Source organism: Salminus brasiliensis, chromosome 7 (assembly GCF_030463535.1).
Source record: "Salminus brasiliensis chromosome 7, fSalBra1.hap2, whole genome shotgun sequence".
NCBI classification, from domain to species: Eukaryota; Metazoa; Chordata; class Actinopteri; order Characiformes; family Bryconidae; genus Salminus; species Salminus brasiliensis.
Window position 1 is genome coordinate 42,897,643 of NC_132884.1, and position 13,794 is coordinate 42,911,436.

Genomic DNA, 13,794 nt, shown 5'->3' on the forward strand with positions numbered 1-13,794 from the left:
CTAATGACTTGATTTCCTAAAACTCCTCATGTCTGACAGGAGCGCAGTGACTAGTGTTTCAGACATGGTGCAGATACAGCAGTGCGATATCATTCAGGATGAGTCATCGGGTCAGACCACATCATTACTCAAAGCCTGTGACGACAGGTGGGCTGAGCTTCTCCCATGATATAACAAACTAGAAGCTTAGGGAGAGGAAATCGCTGGATGCAGCTCAGCACAGCAGAGCCATAACATTAAAACCACCTGCCTAGCATTGAGTTGGTCCCCCTCAATGATCTGACCCATTAAGGCATGGACTCCACAAGACTTCTGGGGTATCTATCACCAAGACGTTAGCAGCAGACCCAGTAACTTGTGAGGTGGGACCTCCATGAGCATCCCATGACCCTGCCACCGGTTCACCGGTTGTCCTTTCTTGGAGCACTTTTGGTAGGGGTATCGACCACTGCATACCGGAAACACCCCACAAGACCTGCTTGCTGATGTTCTGGAGATGTTCTGACCCAGTCTGACTCGTCTAGAACATCACAGTCTGGTTCTTGTCAAAGTGTCCATTTCTCCTGCTTCAGCACTTTCAAGAACTGACTGTTCACTCGCTGACCATTATGCAGATCCACCCCTCAACAGACAGGAGCCACTGGACCCAGATCATCTTCCCTCTTGTCAGCGGTTTTAATGTTATGGCTGTTGAGGATAAGGAGGGATGCTAGGCCCATAAGCCCTATAACCCACTCTTACTGCCAAGTATGTAAAACCAATAGTCCCAAATTCTGTATGTTTAATAAGGAATCTATGTTTATTAATTATGTGTGTCTACCCGGAAATAAAGAGGTCCAGCCTGCCGTGAATATGATCAACAGAAGCTAAGATTCTAGGAGAATTCACAGGAGGTAAAGAGCTCAGATGAGCTAAATGTGACCTTTGACCGATTGTGTCTGGATGTGTTTAAAGTGGACAGTCGAGCCTGGAAATCTGGACCAGAGAGACACATGAAAGCTATAGAAGGTGTCCCTGTCCACAGGTATTCACCTTTACAGTTAACATACAGCCCCTCACAGGCATGTGATGAAATACAGACACTGGAGCATGGCTGCTTCCTGCTCTACGCTGTGTGAGAAGTTGATTAGGGCCCTGAGCCACTAGGGGGCCCTGCAAGTGTGGCCTTTTGTTTTCATGGGATCATAATACTGCCAGGAAAATATCACACCAAGTCCAACCTGATATATAAACCTGATAGATAATGTGACATTCCAGCTTTAATTATTCCTATTCCTCATGTCAGTCTTGTTTTAATGTGCTTACCTAAACGTTTCCTGAAAAAAAACTGTAAATTAAACTATTTTTCAAGATCAGGTTTTTTTGTTGTTCCTATTTTTTGCTGTTCCTAAATTGAGTTTTGTTCAAATTCAGTGTTTGCTGTTCACACTGCCATGCAAGAAAAAGATCTGTTTTTTGCTGTTCACACTGACATGCAAGAAAAAGATCAGTGTTTGCTGTTCACACTGCCATGCAAGAAAAAGATCAGTGTTTGCTGTTCACTCTGTCATGCAAGAAAAAAATAGTTTTTTTTTTTTGCTGTTTACACTGCCATGCAACAAAAAGATCAGGGTTTTTTTTGTGCTGTTCACACTGCCATGTAAAAAAAAGATCAGTGTTTGCTGTTCACACTGACATGCAAGAAAAGATCAGTGTTTGCTGTGCTCACTACCATGCAAGAAAAAGATCAGAGTTTGCTGTTCACAGTGACATGCAAGAAAAAGATCAGTGTTTGCTGTTCACACTGTCATGCAAGAAAAGATCAGTGTTTGCTGTTCTCACTACCATGCAAGAAAAAGATCAGACTTTGCTGTTCACAGTGACATGGAAAAAAAGATCAGTGTTTGCTGTTCACACTGACATACAAGAAAAAGATCAGTTCCCTGCTGTTCACTCTGTCATGCAAGAAAAAGATCAGTGTTTGCTGTTCACACTGCCATACAAGAAAAAGATCAATTCCCTGCTGTTCACTCTGTCATGCAAGAAAAAGATCAGTGTTTGCTGTTCACACTGCATGCAAGAAAAAGATCAGTGTTTGCTGTTCACACTGCATGCAAGAAAAAGATCAGTGTTTGCTGTTCACACTGACATGCAAGAAAAAGATCAGTTCCCTGCTGTTCACTCTGCCATGCAGGAAAAAGATCAGTGTTTGCTGTTCACTCTGTCATGCAAGAAAAAGATCAGTTCCCTGCTGTTCACTCTGCCATGCAAGAAAAGATCAGTGTTTGCTGTTCACACTGACATGCAAGAAAAAGATCAGTTCCCTGCTGTTCACTCTGTCATGCAAGAAAAAAATAGTTTTTTTTTTTGCTGTTTACACTGCCATGCAACAAAAAGATCAGGGGTTTTTTTTTTGTGCTGTTCACACTGCCATGCAAGAAAAAGATCAGTGTTTGCTGTTCACACTGACATGGAAAAAAGATCAGTGTTTGCTGTTCACACTGCCATGCAAGAAAAAGATCAGTGTTTGCTGTTCACACTGACATGGAAAAAAGATCAGTGTTTGCTGTTCACACTGCCATGGAAAAAAGATCAGTGTTTGCTGTTCACACTGACATGGAAAAAAGATCAGTGTTTGTAAAATTGTTGCTGTTGGTTTTTTGGCTGTTCACTCTGCAAAAACAGGTTAAGACCAGCTGTGTGAAACTAAAGATGCTGACCACATTCGAATTTTGGGTGAACTAATCCTTTCAGTACTCAACTTACTGTACGTGGTCATTACTTAGGTGATCTATTTATAGACATATCAGTGTGTGTGTGTGTGTGTGTGTGTGTGTGTGTGTGTGTGTTCAGGTCGCCCTCCGCTGCCGTACACACATGCACGCGAGCCCACACCAGATAGGCTCGCGGAGCGTGACGAGTGACGACACGCAGCATATATCGTGTTGCGGTTCAACATTTAATGAAGCTCCCCATCTGCATTCCCTCGCGCTGCGCCCGTGCACATGCATGCACGCGGGCTATCCAGTCTCGCTGATTAAGTATTTATCTGGGACTGACGGACAGAAGGACTGACGGACGCCTCGTCACTCCGCATCCTCATCCTCGGATGCTTCGGGGGCTCGCGATGGCGCTGCGAGGCACGCGCTGAGAGATGAGAAGCGGGCTGAGATAACAAAGGAAAGCAAACGGGATCAAACGATTTATAGCTAGCTATATATAGATACACAGATACAGAGCGCGAGGTAACGTGAAAAGGACCTTAGAGAGCACAGGCTGGGAGGTTCGAGTCATGGCCGGGGTGGGAGCGAAGGGGAAACGGACTGGGCTCCCTGGGTTCTGCTGGAAGACCTGCTACTTTCACATCCTCTTCTGGGTGGTGTCTGTTTGTGGAGAGGAGAGGACCTTCATCGTGGAGGTAGGTGGTGGATGGTGGGTCCTGTGGTTGGAACTCTCCGTTCCACCTTAAATGGTGCAGCAGTTCCATTCTGGCGCCTTAGGCTGCTGCACCATTTAAGGTGGAACGGAGAGTTCCAACCACAAGCTGGTAAATTTAATGCAAAGTGTAGCTGGATGGTTCTGGGGTTGCTTCTGCCTTTCTGTAGCTCGAGCCCAGGCTGTAGCAGCTTGCACAGCTTGCAATACCCCAATCCAATGCTACCTAGACAATAACTTGCCTGTGTTGTAAACACATCACATGCAATGCAATGCACCCTGTAGGCTTCACCTGGCTATTCATCACTTAATCCCCCTTATAATAAGCTATAACACTTAACAAAAACAATGTATGGCTGTATGCATGCTCAACAGCTTGGGATAACCAACCCAAGCAATGCATAGCCTATAATAGTCCTATAATAGTCCCGTCCAGGCTTATCCTACTGATTCCACCTGGTTTCATTACCCACCACTGGAGTTATTGGCTTCTACTGGCTGTTATTGGATGTTATTCCTCTTGATTTTCCTTACAGGAAGCTAAAACCGCTGTATGCATGGGCAAAGGCTTGGGATAACCAACCATAAACCCAAGCAAATGCTACCCAAGCAATGCATAGCCTGTAATAGTCCTGTCCTTCCTGGACAATAGCTTGCCTGTGCTGTAAACACAGCACTTACAGTGCACGCTTGAGGCATCCTGAATCGATGCCTGGTCCATGTTATCAATTTGTGCAAAGCCTTCTGATTCCACTGCTGGATTTTTTGGCTTCTATTGGCTGGTATTGGATGTTTTTACTATTGATTCTTCTTATAATAATAAGCTAGAACATATATTTTTTTAAAAATGCACCAAGCCCATGCATGCATGCTGAACAGCTTGGGATAACCAACCATAAACCCAAGCAGATAGTACCCAAGCAATGCACGGCCTATAATAGTCCTGTCCTACTTAGACAATAGCTTGCCTGTGCTGTAAACACAGTGCCAGCAGTGTACCCGGCTATGAGCTTCCTGACTCATAACAAGTCTACAAGCTTAAATAATGGACTGCATCTGGTTCCATCACCCACCACTGGATTATTGGCTGCTTATTGGATTTGGATTGGTTATTCCACTCCTGATTCTCCTTATAATAACAGTAATAATGTATGCAAGCTCATGCAACATCAAGCCCAAAGCAGATAGTGCCCAAGCAATGCATAGCCTGTAATAGTCCTGTCCTTCCTGGGCAATAGCTTGCATGTGCTGTAAACACAGCACTTACCTTGCACGCTCTAGGCATCCTGAATCGATGCCTGGTCCATGTTATTCATTTGTGCAAAGCCTTTTGATTCCACTGCTGGATTTTTTGGCTTCTATTGGCTGTTATTGGATGTTTTTCCTCTGATTCTCCTTATAGTAATAAGCTATAACATTTTAAAAACTGCATTGCATGCTCAACAACCATAAACCCAAGCAGATAGTACCCAAGCAATGCATGGCCTGTAATAGTCCTGTCCTTCCTAGACAATAGCTTGCCTGTGCTGTAAACACAGCACTTACAGTGCACGCTCTAGGCATCCTGAATCGATGTCTAGTCCATGTTATCCATTTGTACTAAGCCAACAGGCTTATCCTACTGATTCCACCTGGTTTCATTACCCACCTCCAATATTTTTGGCTTCTACTGGCTATTATTTGTTGTTTTTCCTGTGATTCTCTTTATTATAATAAGCTATAATACATAAAAAAACCCTGCACCAAGCCCATGCATGCATGCATGCTGAACAGCTTGGGATAACCAACCATAAACTCAAGCAGATAGTACCCAAGCAATGCATAGCCTGTAATAGTCCTGTCCTACTTAGACAATAGCTTGCAGTAACTTGCAGTGCACACTCTAGGCATCCAGAATTGATGTCTAGTCCATGTTATCCATTTGTACTAAGCCAACAGGCTTATCCTACTGATTCCATCTGGCTTCATTACCCACCACTAAAATTATTTTATTAAATTAAATTATTACATTATTAAATTATTATTGTCTTTTATTGGCTGTTATTAGATGTTTTTGATTATCTGCCTCTGATTCTCATTATAATGATAAGCTATAATACATAAAAAAAAAAAAAACTGCACCGAGCCCATGCATGCATGTATGCATGCTCAATAGCATGGGATAACCAACCATAAACCCAAGCAGATAGTACCCAAGCAATGCACGGCCTATAATAGTCCTGTCCTACTTAGACAATAGCTTGCCTGTGCTGTAAACACTGGTCCATGTTATCCATTTATACAAAGCCAACAGGCTCAAACCACTCATTTCATCTGTTTCATTACCCACCTTTGGAATAATTGGCTTCTATTGGCTGTTATTGGACGTTACTGCATGTTGTTCCACTCTTGAATCCCCTTATAATAAGCTATACCACATGAAACCTGCTTCTTCCAAATATAGCCTCCTCCATAATTTATGGAAGTGTTTGAGTGGATGGGGGTGCAGTCGGTGACTAGAAAAGCTCCGTTTGAGTGTGCCTGTTGGTTTTGGTGGGGGCCTTACCAGCTGTGGTCTCTTGTTACAGCATCAGAGGACAAAGGGGAGCGCTGTTCAATCGACATCTCGACGATTTAAGTGGTGTTGTGTACGCTGGGCCCCTATAAACTGTTGTATAGGGCATCGTAGGCAGGGGTATTAGTCAAATAGAGGTATTGCTGCACCTTATTGGAGGGATATTCAGAAGCTGCAGCCACAAAAGAACAGAAGGTAGATGGCAATACAGATATTTGCACGCTGAGCCAGAGCAAAGAGCAGATTTGGTGATATGTGGAGGGCTGTGAAGCATTAAAATGTGCAAAAAAACAGCAGCAGCAGCTTGTATTATTACTGTATACACACGGCAGAGAGCAGGATCTACAGTGCATGCCTCGTAGAACAGACTGTGCATTCATAGGTGGCTGCCTTTGTGCTCCTTTGTTTACTCGTGTGGTCGCCCACTCACGTTTCGTTCACGCTCTTCTCTTTGTTGGTACAGTACGGCCGACTGTTCCTTCATTGATTACCTGCTGTTTGCTCTGAGCCGAGGTTCCGTATCGCAGCCGTGCAGCCGTAAAGGCAGCGCGTCGTCCCAGAGCTGCAGATTGTTTTGTCAGCACCGGAGCTTTGCTCCCTAATTGAGACCTTTCTCCTTAGTTACGAAAACCTCCATCTTTCTCCAACCCCCACCCTGTTGTTTCATTCATGAGTCCTCAAGCAAGTCCTCTCAGGCATGAAGCTTCGCTTTATTGACTCCTACTGTTTTCTTTACTGCATCGCCATAACATTAAAACCTTAAAACCACGAACAGCTGAAGTAAATAGCACTGATGATCTGGGTCCAGTGGCTCCTGTCTGAAGGGGGTGGATCTGTTGATCAGTGAACAGTCGGTTGTTGAAGGTAAAAGGAAAAATGGACAAGTGTAATAATCTGAGACACTTTGACAAGAACCAGACTGTGATGTTCTAGATAATGACTGGGTCAGAACATCTCCAGAACATCAGCATACAGGTCTTGTGGGGTGTCCCTGCAGTATGCATTGGTCAGTACCTACCAAAAGTGCTCCAAGGAAGAGCAACCGGTGAACCGGTGGCAGGGTCATGGAGACCCAAGGCTTATTGATGCTCATGGTCCAGTGGACCAAATGTTTGTGGACACCTGTTTTAATGAATGCATTCATCTACTTTAGGTTGCACCCAAACAGCCTGTCTAGTCCTGTAGAGAAGAATAGGACTCTCTGGGGCAGATCAAGCAAATATGACCCTATTGGCACCATGCTGCCCAATAATACCAGGCGTGGGCTAGTAGAGGGGAATAAAGCCCCCCCCCAGCATTGAGCTGTGGAGCAGTGGAAGAACTGTGTTTTCTGGAATGGTGGTGGAGGAGCTCCATCCAGTACTTTTGGGATGAGTTGGGGATGATGTGGGATGATGATCCAACATCCTGATCTCACCAACCTCAGCAATGCTCCTCTCAAAGGATCAGCTTTGTTTAATGCCCTTGATTTCAGAAGAATGAAGAGGTGTCCCAATACTTTTGTCCATGTATTGTGAATGCTCCAGATTAACAATTTATTTTTACATTAATTTACATTAAAAGTTAAGACTGCGTTTTCCTTCTTATGTAAAATCTGTGTATTTTTAATATCCCTCCTCCTTCACACACACTTTATCTTCATATCCTGCACCTGTGAAATTCCAGAGTTTGTCCTTTGAAGGAGCTTCTGTAATTAGAAAAGCAAATAATGCCAGGCGTGGGCTAGTAGAGGGGTATAAAGCCCCCAGCACTGAGCTGTGGAGCAGTGGAAGAACTGTGCTCTCTGGAATGATGGTGGTGGAGGAGCTCCATCCAGTACGTTTGGATTAGATGAGTTGGGGGGGTTGGGGATGATGAGGTGGGGTGGTGATCTTCATCCAACATCCTGACCTCACTAACGCTCTTGTTGCAGAATGCAATCAAATCCTCACAGCAATGCTCTTTTAAAATCTAGGAGAAAGCCTTCCTCCCTGGACAGTAGAGACAGTTACTCCAACAAAAGCAGGATCAGGTCTTTTCAACACCTTTGATTTCAGAAGAAACAATGAATGAGCATGTGTCCAAATACTTTTGTCCATATAGTGTATCTCAGTTCAAAGCTGCCTTTGCCTTGATATTGTATTGTAACTTCCACTTAAGAATTGGTGTTTTGTGCTCCTGATCGCCCCCTACAGTCAAGAGGTGTAAAGGACATGCTGCACACATGCATTTCTGGACAAGCTGAAAGCTTTAGAAGCAGCACCTGAAGGTAGAGAAGCATGTGGACTGTGGATTTTACCCTGATATGACTCGGGTTACGCAGCGTTGCTCAGTTCGGGTGCAGTTAGCAGCGTTCCGAACCCGAAGTAGCAACAAAAGACAGCCAGTGGAGCATCACAGTGAATCTCAAGCTGCTGTGTAAAAAGTCAAAATGCCACATAGTGTTGCTTTCAGTATAGTATGTTCGGGGGCTGAACTGTTAGTGTGTGTGCATGCTAATTCAGCTGGAAGGCAGGAGGTAAGCTGTGTGATTAACTTTGAGGATGTTGACATCTGGAGTATCAGTTATGACTTCAATGTGGTGACACATCTGCCTGACCTGAAACCGCCGTCTGCTGCCCTGCTGCGGTGGAATAGCGCTCATAAGCTGACTGGCAATAAAGATGAAGCTGGTGATTGTGATCAGTGCGATCATCAGTGTATGGCTAGATGTCCAACCTGTAACAAGGTTTTGTTAATGGCTTAGATTTCCCAGGCTTATTACAGCCTGGGGCTTAATCCTCTTTACACATAGCATCTGAGTCAGTGTTCAGGTACAGGAGGGATGGAGGAATGGGCGTCTGGGCGTTTAATGGGTTAAGTGTGGGCTGAGGACTGGGTCAAATTATGGTATGACGAGTTGTGAGAAGTTTGGACAGAAGTATTGGGACACCTGCTCATTCATTGTTTCTTCTGAAATCAAGGGCATAAAAAGAGGTGATCCTGCTTTTGTTGGAGGAACTGTCTCTACTGTCCAATCAAAGGTGTTCTACTAGATTTTGGAGGAGGAGCATTGCTGTGAGGATTTGATTGCGTTCAGCAACAAGAGCGTTAGTGAGGTCAGGATGTTGGATGATGATCACCACCCCACCCCATCACCCCCAACTCATCCCAAAAGTACCATCATTCCAGAGAACACAGTTCCTCCTCTGCTCCACAGCTCAATGCTCAATTATTAGGCAGCATGGAGCCAATGGGTTAATGATGTTTATCTGCTCCAGAGAGTCCTATTCTATTGGCAGTACTTCTCTCAGTGTGCAACGTACAAGCAATGAGTGCAGCTTGAAGTAGCTGAATGTATTCATTAGAAGGGGTGTCCACAAATATTTGGACATACAGTGTATTTTGGGCAGGGTTACATTACTGTGATGGCCCACAGTGGCCATAGTATAGCCTAGCTTTGTTTTTAGCACTGTATCAATAACACTGTATTTATTTATTATTATTATTATTATTATGCGCACTGGATAGTGTTGCTGTGCTCTCAGTGTCCTCTCAATATAAGGAGCAGTTAGCTGATTGAAGAGATTGTAGCAGGGTCTGGTAGGGTTAGCTAGGGTTAGCCTATCACCAGCTCCTCGCAGGCATTGCATGAATACCTGCTCAGCTTTTTTTCCAGTTGTCCCTCCAGTTACACTGCTCCACATCTCAATGCTGGGGGGCTTTAAACCCCTCTATTAGGTTACACCGTCAAGTTCTACTTACTACATACAGTAAATCCACAGAACACACTCCGAACTGTTCTGGTACCTTCTGAGAATGCTCCTCCCTGCTGCGGGCTGGGAATTATATCCGTTAATGGAGCCTAGAGGGCACCAGAGGGCACTCGGCTAGAACACAGTGGTAAAAACAAAGGATCAGAGCTGAATCAGGCTTAAAATAGCAGATACACTCTTAAAAATAAAGGTGCTACAGATGGGTCTTCATGTGATGCCATAAAAGAACCACTTTTGCTTCCATAAAGAACCATGTGTGAGTTTAAAGAACCTTTAAAAGACCCAAAAAAAACTTTCTCTTGATTCAAAGGTTCTTTATCAATTTTATGGTCACATCTCTACTACGAAAACTACTACTGGTTCTTTAGAGAACCAAAATTGGTTGTTCTATGGCATCGTTAAAAGAACCTTTTATAGCACCTTCATTTTTAAGAGTGAACTTGATCCATTCAAATATGGGTGGATTGCCCTTGATCTAGATCCACTGGATCAGAAGGGGACATCCCTGTTGTCCGGCCCAGGTCGCCTGTGTGTGGGTCAGTGTCTGGGTAACTTGGTGAGGAACGCTGTGTGTTGTCCAGTTGCATTGACTTCAGAAAGTGGACTCAACCACCGAAACTCCTCCATGTGTGAATCTGAAAAGCCGCTTCATTAATTATGTATTTTTAAAGACGTCAGAGACGTTTAGCTGCTCTATCAGATTTGAGCTCCTGCTTGCTATTTTGGTCACTGCTTCAGGGTGTTGCTGGAATGACGTACTCAACGCGAGGCGCTGACAAACACGGTTCTTGAAAGGCCGTTGCTGGGTGACATCAATTTTAGTCAATGATTGACAGGTGGTACTTATCACATTAGTGAACTGTCTCTGATTGGAGACGTCTGAGGGACGTTTTCATCATGGCTGAGCTCACCTTCATGACAAACATCGGATTTGTTCCTTGATCTTCAGTCTGGGGGTTCAGGTTTCAAGCTACAAGAGGTCTGATTTGTCCAGTCGGACTGTAAATGCTCACCTAACCACAGTGGTTGCCAACCATCTCTGTAAAACTACAAAAGTTTTCACATGAAAACCTTGTATCTCCAATACAAGAGGAAAACGATTTTATTTCAAGTCATTTTGGAGCATTTCTACAACCACCTACCAAATGTTGATTAGGTTCCTCCACAGAACCTCTGAAGGTGTCCTGCTGTGGTATCTGGCCAAGACTAACATTGGCAGCAGATCCTTTAAGTCCTGTTAAGTCCTGTAAGTTGTGAGGTGGGGCCTCCGTGGGTTGCTTCAATGAGCCTTAGGTGTCCATGACCCTCCTGCCCTATTGGTTCTTGTCAAAGTGTTTAGATTAATATGATTAATATGCTTGTCCATTTTTTCCTTCTTCAGCACCTTCATCACCTTCAAGAAGTGACTGTTCACTCACTGCCTGATACATAGATCCACCCCTTTGACAGGAGCCACTGTAAATCTAGAAGCTAATCAATGTTTTCACCTCACCTCTCAGTGGTACTAATGTTATTCTTGTTCCACTGTAAAATCCTTTCACACTGCAAACTCTAAACTGTTCCGTTACCTTCTAAAAAAAGCTCCTCGCATCTAAGGGCTGGAAATAATGTCTGTTAGTGGAGCCTAGAGGGCGCCAGAGAGGGCTCTGCTAGAACACAGCAGTAAAAACAAAGGATCGGAACTGAGTTCGGCTCAAAACAGCCAATAAACTGTCGATTAAAATATACCTAGACTGGTCCTGATACCGATCTACTGGATCAGATTGGGGAATCTCTACCATTCACCGAGAAAAATAGGTGAAAAGACATAAATAAACACGTTTTAATATTGACATAAATTCCAGGGAATTCACCAAATTTCTGCATAATTCAGTGTTGATGCTGATGATGGTAAAATTGTGGAGAATCTGAACTAATACACTATTAATAGATTTTAGAAATACATTGTATGTACTGTAAAACACAGGGGTGGGCAATTTTCACAATATGCAAGATTTAATGCAATAGTTTGACAAATAGAGCAGATTTTAAAAACTGCTATTCAAATACTATATATAATAAATATATATATAAATGAACAAATACAGTGTTATTGATACCATGCTAAAAACAAAGCTAGGCTATGCTATGCTAGGTGGCCACTGTGGGCCATCACAGTAATGTAACCCTGTCCAAAATACACTGTATGTCCAAATATTTGTGGACACCCCTTCTAATGAATACATTCAGCTACTTCAAGCTGTTTAATTCAAAACGTGCTGCACCTCATCCAATTAATCCGGACTAATTACACTCTTTGTAATGAAATGTGCAGCTGGTCAGTGTTCTTGTAGCACTGATATCCACGATGCACTCAGAAAAGCATATTCTGTATCACCGATGACAATAGTTATCAAATATTGATTCAATATTGGCATATTACTACTGACACTCCTAGGAAAACTGTGTCTCAGGCATCAGGTAGTGTATTCATAACCGTTAGGTGTAAGAACCTTCTGTGGGGGAGCTCACAGAAAACCCCACCACCCAGTCTGATCACGTCTTAACTGCTTAATTATCCAGAGAATTTTAGAAGTCGTTGGACTTCTCCTTTAAAGAAGTGATATTTCCACCGAAGCGATTCATAATACCTGATCTCTCAACTAATAACCGATCCATCATACCAGTCAGAGCCCATGGAGATGCTCGACCTCTCAGCAGTGTGTCACACGGAGTTAGAGAGGCGCTGTATCCCAGAGAAGCAGGACTGCTGTCTCCTTCTGACAGTTTAATTTTAGCCGAGAGCAGATAAGCCCCGGCAGTTTGTGGGCTTTGAACGTGAACCATCAGCAGTTGCTTCCTATTAATGTATGTGGCGCGGATTCGGCTGCTCGGCAGACACACTCGAGCGCCTCGGTGCGGGATTACTTTACCTTTCGCCTCCCCGTTATTTCTGGACGGGTATTTGATGGCGTTTGATGGAGCACTGCGGGCTTCATCCAGGTGGCTGAACTGTCTTCTGTTTCCATGGAAATGCACGCCGTTGTTCATTCACCCTTTTTGCAGGATAGATGAGCATGACTGTTCATATGGTATTAGTAGGTAGAGGGTAATGTCGATTACATAAGTAGCTAAATGTGATCACAGACTTTGGAGGTACAGTCAGGCTCTTCCGGCTCTGGTTGCTGGTTGCCATGGAGTTAGTGGCTTTGCATCACATGGTAGGAGGGGTCCATACATTTACAACCAGAGCCAAAAATCTGGGTTCTGCATAGCTCTGAAAAAGGGTAGTAGAACAAACCTTTTTAGTGCTCCACTCTATTGACAAAAGTATTGGGACACCTGCTCATGGGTATTAAAAAAAGAGCTGATCATGCTTCTGTTGAAGTAACTGTCCAGAGAAGACGAAGGCTTTCTACTAGATTTTGGAGGAGGAGCATTGCTGTAAGGATTTGATTGCATTCAGCATCAAGAGTGTTAGTGAGGTCAGGATGTTGGATGATGATCACCACCCCACCTCATCATCCCCAACTCCCCAACTCATCTCATCCAGAGGTATCGGATGTAGCTCCACCATCCATCATTCCAGAGAACACAGCTCTTCCACTGCTCCACAGCTCCTCAATGCTGGGGGGCTTTATACCCCTCTAGCCTACACTTGGCATTGAGCATGGTGACCTTATGGGTCATGTGATCCAGGGATATGGAGGTGGAGGTGTAGCTGGTGGAGGTCTAGCAGCTGTGTAATGCGTGAGTTCTTGGCCTTGTACGACCTTTCTCTTTCAGATGATGAATTAAGCGCCTGTATAAAAGTGGAGGCTGCTCATTCTTTGATTATTAGACTGACACAGATTTCAGCGAGCTCAGAAAAGCCGCTGTTACAAAGAAAATGAAGTGCGAAGAAGGCTTTTGTGTGGAGGAGTCACTGCGGGAGAAAGCGCTCCTCTTTGTTTAATCTCCGCGGCTTTTGTTCGCTGGCCGAGTTGCAGTTTTTTGCTGCTTGTTTGTTGTGTTGTGTTGATGAGGCGCTGGCTGAGCAACATGATTTAAGGCTGGATTTTCATTGTGTTGCAGTCGCACAAAGGCTGCGTGCTGGAGTAACGCTTTATTGAC

At 44.0% G+C, this 13,794-nt stretch overlaps 1 protein-coding gene across 1 annotated transcript in view; it reads left to right on the forward strand.

Moving 5' to 3' along the window:
• The first annotated feature begins 2,854 nt into the window (after positions 1–2,854).
• mmp24 (matrix metallopeptidase 24) overlaps positions 2,855–13,794 on the forward strand; it is a 57,348-nt gene continuing 46,408 nt past the window's right edge. The window contains exon 1 of the mRNA XM_072684930.1: positions 2,855–3,397. Within this exon, the coding sequence (XP_072541031.1) occupies positions 3,272–3,397 (126 nt within the window). The 5' untranslated portion in view covers positions 2,855–3,271. The remainder of the gene's footprint in view (positions 3,398–13,794) is intronic.